Here is a 10,497-nt window from a genome sequence, read left to right on the forward strand (position 1 = left end):
ATATATTTTCAGGTGCTGCTATAATTAGAATGATGAATCACTTTCTCGGCGAAGAAACGTTCAAAGCGGGTCTCGTCAAGTTTTTGAAAAAATATCAAAATTCTAATGCTGATCGCGATGATTTATTCGAAACTTTTACTGAAGCCGCGCATACAAATAACGTTTTACCATCGAATGAATCCGTTAAAACGATCATGGATACTTGGGTGGAGCGTGCCGGTTATCCTGTCGTTAACGCTATTGCTAATTACGCACAGAATAAAATCAAATTGTTTCAGGTGAGTTCTATTTAAAATTTATTCGATATTTTCGCGAAAAGTTGTAAAAAATCCGACTCGAAGGACCAATAAATAACAAAAAGCGCTTTTATAACCCGGCTCGAAGGACCAATTATTGACAAATAGCGTTTTTATAAGCCGAATCGAATATTCCATTTGATTATCTTCAAATGGAAATAAATATGACGTCGGTTTGAAATAGAAATTGTCGATATTAAACTATAATTCATGAAAAAATAAAGGGAAACATTGGAATCTCAATAAAAACTTACGCCATATAACAATGAACCAAAGTTATAGAAATATTACGGCTCGAAGGACCAATAATAAACAAACAGTGGTTTATAATGCGGCTCGAAGGACCATTAATAATAATTTCTAGTAATTTTGATTGTCTGGAATGGATGGAAGCATGGCGTCGAATTCAAATAATTAAAAAAATGTCGGTATTAAGAGAAAATTCATAGAAAACTTTGAAATATTCACAAAAAACGTCGTTTGTCATACTAATAAACGATAATGGCTCGAAGGACCAATATTAATGAGCGGCGATTCTATAACCCGGCTCGAAGGACCAATAATAATAATTTTAGTTGAAAAAAAAAAGTTTTCCATAGAATTTGGTTGTTTAAAATGGATAAAAACATGGCGTCGACTTCAGATGATTGAAAAATGTCGGTATTTAAAGAAAATTCATAGAAAAACTTTGAAATATTCATAGAAAACTTAGTTTGTCACATTAATAAACGATAATGGAAGGAGTATCAAAACAATCCGGCTCGAAGGACCAATATTAATGAGCGGCGATTCTATAACCCGGCTCGAAGGACCAATAATAATACTTTGAATTGAAAAAAAAACGTTTTTTTAGTGAATTTGGTAAATAACGAAAGTAGGTTCATCGAAATAGTCATATCATAAGGATTTCTATAAAAATAACGAAGTAAAATTGGAAAATATAATGAAATAATGCAATAGTCCGGCTCGAAGGACCAATATGCGACGTGTGACTCTAAAATAATCTCCTTCTTAGGACTTTTATACAACTTACGACTTTATAGTGACGAATATGAACGAAATAATGAAAAAATCCGGCTCGAAGGACCAATATGCGACGTGTGACTCTAAAATAATCTCCTTCTTAGAACTTTTATACAACTTACGACTTTATAGTGACAAATATGAACGAAATAATGAAATAATCCGGCTCGAAGGACCAATATGCGACGTGTGACTCTAAAATAATCCCCTTTTAAGGACTTTTATACAACTTACGACTTTATAGTGACAAATATGAACGAAATAATGAAAAAATCCGGCTCGAAGGACCAATATGCGACGTGTGACTCTAAAATAATCTCCTTCTTAGAACTTTTATACAACTTACGACTTTATAGTGACAAATATGAACGAAATAATGAAAAAATCCGGCTCGAAGGACCAATATGCGACGTGTGACTCTAAAATAATCCCCTTTTAAGGACTTTTATACAACTTACGACTTTATAGTGACAAATATGAACGAAATAATGAAAAAATCCGGCTCGAAGGACCAATATGCGACGTGTGACTCTAAAATAATCTCCTTCTTAGGACTTTTATACAACTTACGACTTTATAGTGACAAATATGAACGAAATAATGAAAAAATCCGGCTCGAAGGACCAATATGCGACGTGTGACTCTAAAATAATCTCCTTCTTAGGACTTTTATACAACTTACGACTTTATAGTGACAAATATGAACGAAATAATGAAAAAATCCGGCTCGAAGGACCAATATGCGACGTGTGACTCTAAAATAATCTCCTTCTTAGAACTTTTATACAACTTACGACTTTATAGTGACAAATATGAACGAAATAATGAAAAAATCCGGCTCGAAGGACCAATATGCGACGTGTGACTCTAAAATAATCTCCTTCTTAGGACTTTTATACAACTTACGACTTTATAGTGACAAATATGAACGAAATAATGAAATAATCCGGCTCGAAGGACCAATTTTTTTATAATTCTCGAAATAATTAGTCTAGAACACGGGAATACAAAAAAATCGTCACGAATATTAATGTTTTTTTTTCCAGAAACGATTCTATTTCCGTGAAAAAGATGAAAAATCTTCTTGGTGGATCCCGTTATCGTTCACGACTAATATAAACACCACGTATAACGATACCACGCCGAAATTTTGGTTGAAAGGTGAATACGAAATCGACCGAGACGTCGATCTCACCAACGCCACCTGGTATCTCTTGAATTTATATCAAACAGGTATAGCGGCACTAAATCTGGCGAATATACTGGATTAATTTTCGATTAATTTTAAGGTTATTTCGTCGTTAATTACGACGAAAGAAATTGGATGAACCTCATCGATAATATCATGGTATTACCGACGACGATAAGGGCGCAACTCATCGCTGATTCCATGGATTTGGCGAGGGCAAATTTGATCAGTTACGATATACCCTTGAAGATGATCGCAAGAATGGCCGTCAACGATAAAGACATTATGTTCGTACCGACCGCCATAGCTTTCGAAAAATTGAGGTATTTGAGCGACATATTATCCTCGACCCCGGCTTTCGGTTTATTCGAGGTAAGTGGTAATCGATTTCTCGATTTTTTTTTGTCTAAATTATATATTTCCAAAATTAAAAATTACGAGAGTTCTCGGTATATTTAATTGACGCTCACACGTGTCATATGTCATACGGTAATAGATGACAGAAAGCGCAAGGTGACATATGACATATGACAGATGACTTACTGACCTTTCGGCGTTGCCAAAACTATCGATTTTGTATAAACTCTCGATTATTTTTAATAATTAGCAAACAATAAAAATATTTAAATCGGAAAGCCGTATTTAATTTCCTGCAGCTTTTTTCAAAATTCGAAGCTGGGGTAAGAGTTTTAGTTTAATAAAATAGCTGCGCTAGACTCGACCATAGATACGCTTGTTTTTCGAAATATTTCGCTAGTTTACAAAAAATTTATTTCAGGAATATCACAGGACGATATTCAAGGAAACTTACGACAAAGTGACATTAGTAGATCCCATAGATGATTATAGGACAAGAAGAATACGTTCGACTGTGTTGAATTGGTCGTGTCGAAGTCCGGATTCCAGATGTTCTCATATGTCGAGGACGTTTTTCAGATCGTGGTTATCAGGAACGAAAAAGTAATTTGTTGAGGACACTCTTTAATCCGTATAATCGAATTTGTTATTTTTTTTTTGTTCGAAGGATCGAGCCTAATCTACGTAAAATCGTTTATTGTACGGCGTTACGCGAAGGCGGACAAGTCGAATGGAATTTCGCTTACAAGAAATTCTTGGAAACGGCATCGCTTTCCGAGAAAAAAATCCTTTTGGACGCTTTGGGTTGTACGAAATTGACGTGGCTGCTTTCCAGGTACACGCTATAATTTCGATTCCATTATATAAATAACCCCAGTTGATCTTTAATTCTAAAAGTGGGATTGTTAAAAAAAAGATTTAAAAATGATTCATTTCCAGGTATCTCGATAAACTTCTCGATGATTACAGCATAAGGATTCAGGACGCCGATCGTTTGTTCGGGTCGGTTGTTAGTAATAAAATCGGAACGCAGATTGCTTTCGATTTCTTGAGGAAAAACTGGAATGCCTTGATCAAACGGTGAGTTTGACATTTTTTTTTTGACTATTTTGAAAGAATTCGCACCATCAGTAATTTATTATTAGAACGATGAGGCTCGAAAGACCAACAATACATTTTAACCCGGCTCGAAGGTGCATTAATGTCAATTTTAGTTACTCAATATTCGAATAATCCGGCTCGAAGGACCATGGGACGTTGAGTCTCAATCTGTATCGAATTTTTATACAATTTGGAAAGTTTAAAGTGGAAATAATCGATTCTTTTACCAAACAAAAGCATCAGGAACAAGATTTATCCATTTTTAGAACAATTGTCGTCGATGAGGCTCGAAGGACAAACAATACCTTTTAATCCGGCTAGAAGGTGCCTTAATGTCAATTTTAGTTACAAAAAACTGATTTTTGATTGATTCTGACTGAATATTCGAATAATCCGGCTCGAAGGACCAAAGGAAGTTGATGTTCAATCAGCATCATCGACTTTATATACAATTTGGAAAGTTTAAAGTGGAAATAATCGATTCTTTTACCAAACAAAACAATCAAGAACAAGATTTATCCATTTTTAGAACAATTGTCGTCGATGAGGCTCGAAGGACCAAAAATACCTTTTAATCCGGCTAGAAGGTGCCTTAATGTCAATTTTAGTTACAAAAAACTGATTTTTGATTGATTCTGACTGAATATTCGAATAATCCGGCTCGAAGGACCAATGGAAGTTGAGTTCCAATCAGTATCATCGAATTTATATACAATTTGGAAAGTTTAAAGTGGAAATAATCGATTCTTTTACCAAACAAAACCATCAGGAACAAGATTTATCCATTTTTGGAACAATTGTCGTCGATGAGGCTCGAAGGACAAACAATACCTTTTAATCCGGCTCGAAGGTGCCTTAATGTCAATTTTAGTTACAAAAAACTGATTTTTGATTGATTCTGACTGAATATTCGAATAATCCGGCTCGAAGGACCAATGGAAGTTGAGTTCCAATCAGTATCATCGAATTTTTATACAATTTGGAAAGTTTAAAGTGGAAATAATCGATTCTTTTACCAAACAAAACCATCAGGAACAAGATTTATCCATTTTTAGAACAATTGTTGTCGATGAGGCTCGAAGGACCAACATTTAACTAATAATACTCTTTTAATCCGGCTCGAAGGTGCATCGATGCCTACTTTAGTTACTAAAAACTGTTTTCATACTGGTTTCAAGAATGTATTTCTTTTAATCGAAAATTAACAAAGTTAACATCGAAAATAAGCGATTTGTTTACGAAATAACAACATTGTGGATAAACTTTCTTATTATTTGGAAAATTTCCATTGAAGGATACTCGAAGGACCAAAACATTCAACTAACAACTTGTCATCCGACTCGAAGGTGCATTAATGACACTATTGTCAATGGTCCTTCGAGCCGGGTAATAAAATTCGTTGAATATTGGATTATTTAAATCTCTCTTCCATTTTTAACTATTTGGATCTTGAATTAGGTTTTACGAACTCGTTTAATTTTGATAGCGACAGTTTGTTAATCATTAAAAGTCGATTTAACGTTTCAATTTATTTCAAACAATCGAAACTGATATAAAAACAATTTTTGAGGCAATCAAAGTGTCGAATCGTATTACAAAGGTTCACTATTCAAAAAATTTTGGTCCTTCGAGCCGGATTATTTTAATATAACTTCCATTTTGAACTATTGGAATCTTGGATTCGTTTTTATGAACTTTAGACGTGGTCCTTCGATCCGGATTATAAAGTTCGTTCAATATTGGTCTTTCGAGCCGGATTTTTTTGTTATATTTGCCGAAAATATCGAAAAATCCACTTTTCTAAAATATTGCGTACAATTTTTGATTCCAGCCACGGAGATGGCTTCAATATCATCGCTAAAATGGTGAAATCCCTCGGACCTCAACTGAATACGGAATTCCAGTTATCGGAGGTGGGTATTATATACAGGATGTCTCGTTAATTACATTCTATAAATATTTTTGTTATACAGTTGATCAGATTTAGAGACAGCGTGAATGGTAATCGGAGCGCGTACGCTCGAGCTTTCGACATCGCCGTGGAAACAGTTAGAGGAAACGTGGAATGGATGGAGAAGAACTACCGTCAAGTAGAACAGTGGTTCCAAAAATATAAAGATCGATTCGATTACGTATAGACCAAAAAATTAGAAATATCAATATTTATTTGATTTAGGCGAATAATTTATTTTCAGAAGCGGGACCGAAACGATAAGTGCCCTAGAAAAACCGACTGAATTTTTTTTTAACGAACCTTTTAATTATTTCGAAACATTTTTAGTCCGTACGTTAATCGAACCGAAATTCTATTTTTTATTTATCAATTTTGAATCAACAATTTCACTTGTAATACGAGAAAAATACTAAAAGAAAATAGTAATACAGAATACTTGTAGTTTTTTTATGAACACCGTGTATATTAGCGTCAACAAATCACACTGAGAAAAATTTTATTCGTCTGCATTTTTATCTCTTGCTAAAGACTAAAAAGAACCTTGAAAAATGACCATTTAGAGCCTTGAAAATTCTTTTTTCCAATTTTTAACTTTTAACCCCAAATGAGGCCTTAAAAAACCTTCTTATGACCTTAAAAAGGGATTTACTGCCTTGAAATTGGGTAAATTAGAAACCTTGTACCGTTTTAGCTCCCTTAAAAGCCTTTAAAGGCCTTATAATGAGACAAATTTGTTCATGAAAGAAAAACCTTCAGTCGAAACATCTCTAAAACTGAATTATAGAGCAAAATTCGTGGTATTTTAGAATCCCTATACTCTTTTACCTCACGTGAAGCCTTGGAAAACGACTAGTTAAAGGTCAAAATGTTTGTAAAGGAGCCTTTCACCGAAACACTTAATGACCTTGGAAAGTGATCATTTAGAGCCTTGAAAATTCCTGAAAAAAATTTTATTCGTCTGCATTTTTATCTCTTGCTAAACAATAAAAAGAACCTTGAAAAATGACCATTTAGAGCCTTAAAAATTCTTTTTTTCAATTCCATTTAAAATATTTTCAATTTTAAGTAACGTTAAACAAAATTGTTGACGTCCTGAACTCCCTGCCTCCTTTTAACCCCCAAGGAGGCCTTAAAAAACCTTCTTATGACCTTAAAAAGGGATTTACTGCCTTGAAATTGGGTAAATTAAAAACCTTGTACCGTTTTAGCTCCCTTAAAAACCTTTAAAGGCCTTAAAATGAGACAACTTTGTTCATAAAAGAAAAACCTTTAGTCGAAACATCTCTAAAACTGAATTAAAGAGCAAAATTCATGGTAGTTTAGAATCCCTATACTCTTTCACCTCACGTGAAGCCTTGGAAAGTGACTATTTAAAGCTTAAAATGTTTTTAAAGGAGCCTTTTACCGAAACACGTAAAGACCTTGGAAAGTGATCGTTTAGAGCCTTGAAAATTCCAACTCAAACACACTTTGATGCTGTAATGTTTTAATGACCTTGAAATGTACCTAAAAATGTTAAAGACATTGGAAAGAGGGAAATTAGAGCCTCAACACTCGTAACCGAGTTTTTCATTTGGTTTAAAACAAAATACGCTCATGTTTAGAGCTATAATGTGCTCTTATGCCTCTAAAAGTCACCATTTAGAGCCTTAAAAGTTTTTTGAGAAACTTCCAAAAGAAATTTCTCAAAAATTGACCGAAATAGAGCAAAACGAACCTCACTTAGATCCTGTATATCCTTCTAAATTACATATACAGACCTTGGAAAGGACTAAATTGACCTGAAAAACTTCAGACGTCGATATCTCAAAAACTAAGCGATATAGATAAGAATTGATACCATTTTAGAGCCTTTATGCTCTTCCAAATCACTTTAGAGCCTATAAAAACCTTGGAAAATAATTATTTATAGCCTTAAAGCCTTTTGAGCAATCGCCAGATGAAATATCTGGAAAAAACTTATAGAGAATGCTTATAGAGACGTTGAAATAAGGTAATTTGGAGCCTCAAAACTTGCAACTCAAAAATTTAGTCTTCTAATTGTTTTAGAGCAAAATCTGTTCTGTTTTAGAGTTTTTTGACGAAAATATCTCAAAAATTGAGCGAGATAAAGCAAAATGAATCACACTTAGATCCAGTGTATCCTTCCGCTTCAAATAAAATCCTGGTACAGACCTTGGAAAGGACTATTTTGAGTCTTGAAAATTTCTAATGCAAATTGAGCCTTTTTGGTCGTTTTTTTTTGTTTTAAGTAATAGTACAGGTAAGTTCAATGGGTTGGGATATATGTATTGAAATAAATATTTTTTTTTTAATAAAATCGCCTATTTTATTGACATATAATAATATTTATGTATAACACTTTCTAATAATTACAAGTAATTGAAATGTACAACGGATTCGAGAGCTACGCCATTTTTTTCTTAAAAGTCTATTGCAGTCAATAAGTCGATGAAAAACAATCGAATTAAATAATGCAGCTACCAAATTTAAAGCGTCTCTTTTTTTTACAAAAAAATCGTAATCGAAAAAAAAACATCGCGGACTAGTTGCAGATTTTTCTTCGTGTTATTTACATCATTTACAACAATATTTTACTCTCTATGTACATATTTATTAATTATCTAAATATATAGGAAGGGAAAACAACTTTTTGCTATCACGTTTATCGACATTCCTTTGATTTCACTTTCGAAAAATATATTTCGTTACCAATTTTCATTTTCCCGATCACTTTTCAGCGGAATCAGACAAAGAAAAAGTTTCTTTCACGGTATAAAGAAATAGGACAATCGGTATAGTAACAAAAATTCCCGTATTGTTTGTAATTATGAACTAAAAATAAAATATTGTAAGACAATCAGTATAGTATAGAAATTTTTCGTCGTTCCTGAGCGGCGAAATTTTTGGACAACCGGTATAGTATGGAAAATTTTCGTGTTTTATGGTGTGAAATTATTGAAAACGAAATTTTGATCGATTCGTTTATCATTATTCCAAGTATTAACACAAAAGAATTAGAAAATGAAATATATTATGGGACATGCTGTGTATTAGAAAAAAATTGTTTGTTTTTTATGGTGTGAAATGCTGGGAGACGAAATTTGTTTTTCAAATTTCTGTAGATTAACAATGCTAATACATAAAGGAAAATATAATGAGACAACCGGTATAGTAGGAAAACTTTTTTTTTGTTTTTTAACTGACTTTCTACTCAAAATTAACATTATCAATGTTAGTATAATAACCTTAACGATAAAAAAAATGAAATTATAATGGGACACATTGTATAAAAATTTTTGAGTTATATTGTGCAATACTATGTAAAATACGTTTCGTATTCTGTTTTTTTTTTCGAAATTCAAACTAACCTAAACCTAAGTTTAATAAAAAAGAAGAGTGGCAGTGTATGTAGTAGATCTGTATAAGTGATTGGCACAGAAATTTTCTTATTTTTTCAAATAAATAATTAAATTTATGGCGTTAAATAATTGTAACAACTGCTGATTCAAAAAACACCGTCCAAATTTTTTCACCTAAATACCCTCATTGAATATTAAAACTCAATTCATGCAACCAGCATTACACATAGTTCCATTTAGGCAACTAGACTTACACAAATTTGGTGAACCTCAATTTAGGCAATCAGTATTACATGAATTGAGTTTCTATGTTTATTCCAGGCAACCAGTAATACGTGAATTTACTCGATCGATAAGTTCACATTCTGATAAAACGAAAAAAAAAAAATAGTTAGTTGGTTAAACACCATAAAAATTCGTGTTTACAAAATACCATTTACTCTACTTAACCACTAAATTTAATCTAAATACAGAATGTCTCACCGAATTTAAAGTTTTACATCTTGAATATTCAGTCGTGATCTAGTCGTGAAAACTCGTTAAAAATCGTTTTTATCGTTTAGGTTATGGATGTTTTCACAGCAAGATTCTTAGTTTCAACGTGGGACATTCTGTGTGATAATATTTATTTTAAATTCTATAGTTTGTTTTTTCAAAAAGTAACATTTATTTTATTGATATAAGATATTATTGCTAGTCGATTTTGGTATTTTTTTACTTCGTATTATTTGAAAGTGAAAATTTTTGAAAAAAAAAAAATGATTTCACTCCAAAACAATAAAATATTTATCAAAAGAAAACATTGAAAGGTGATTGAAACATATGATGATAGTTTGGTCTTAAATAAATAACATATACAAGGTGAGCCAAAAACTTTATACAACAATTTAACAGATTTTCACCATATTAGTAGAATAAGTGGAATCCTGTATACAGGGTGTGCTAAAAACTGTAAAAATAAATAGAATAAATGAAAAAAAAATACGATGTGCATATAAAAATTACGAAAATATCGAATTGTTTTCAAGTGAAATCTATAAATAGAAATTAACGAACTACAGTCGATATATTTTGATTTCTCGATATTAACAGGACGTCCTATTTAGTGAAATAAATCTTTGTTTTGTTAAAATATTTCACTATAAATATAACAAATATTGATATATAAATATATGGAATTGACTTTTTTCTTCTTCTCTGTTTTTTTTTCTCTCA

General features: G+C 32.3%; 1 protein-coding gene across 2 annotated transcripts in view; it reads left to right on the plus strand.

Annotated features, from left to right (window-relative positions):
- LOC130895084 (aminopeptidase N-like) overlaps window positions 1-6,353 on the plus strand; it is a 30,251-nt gene extending 23,898 nt beyond the window's left edge. For both annotated transcript variants that reach the window (XM_057802207.1, XM_057802206.1), the window contains exons 6-13: window positions 13-278; window positions 2,366-2,552; window positions 2,609-2,880; window positions 3,287-3,468; window positions 3,533-3,700; window positions 3,805-3,945; window positions 5,798-5,879; window positions 5,940-6,353. In XM_057802207.1, coding sequence (XP_057658190.1) covers window positions 13-278; window positions 2,366-2,552; window positions 2,609-2,880; window positions 3,287-3,468; window positions 3,533-3,700; window positions 3,805-3,945; window positions 5,798-5,879; window positions 5,940-6,104 — 1,463 coding nt within the window. In that variant the 3' untranslated portion in view covers window positions 6,105-6,353. The remainder of the gene's footprint in view (window positions 1-12; window positions 279-2,365; window positions 2,553-2,608; window positions 2,881-3,286; window positions 3,469-3,532; window positions 3,701-3,804; window positions 3,946-5,797; window positions 5,880-5,939) is intronic.
- The last annotated feature ends 4,144 nt before the right edge of the window (window positions 6,354-10,497 follow it).

This window comes from Diorhabda carinulata, chromosome 6 (genome assembly GCF_026250575.1).
Source record: "Diorhabda carinulata isolate Delta chromosome 6, icDioCari1.1, whole genome shotgun sequence".
Taxonomy (NCBI): domain Eukaryota; kingdom Metazoa; phylum Arthropoda; class Insecta; order Coleoptera; family Chrysomelidae; genus Diorhabda; species Diorhabda carinulata.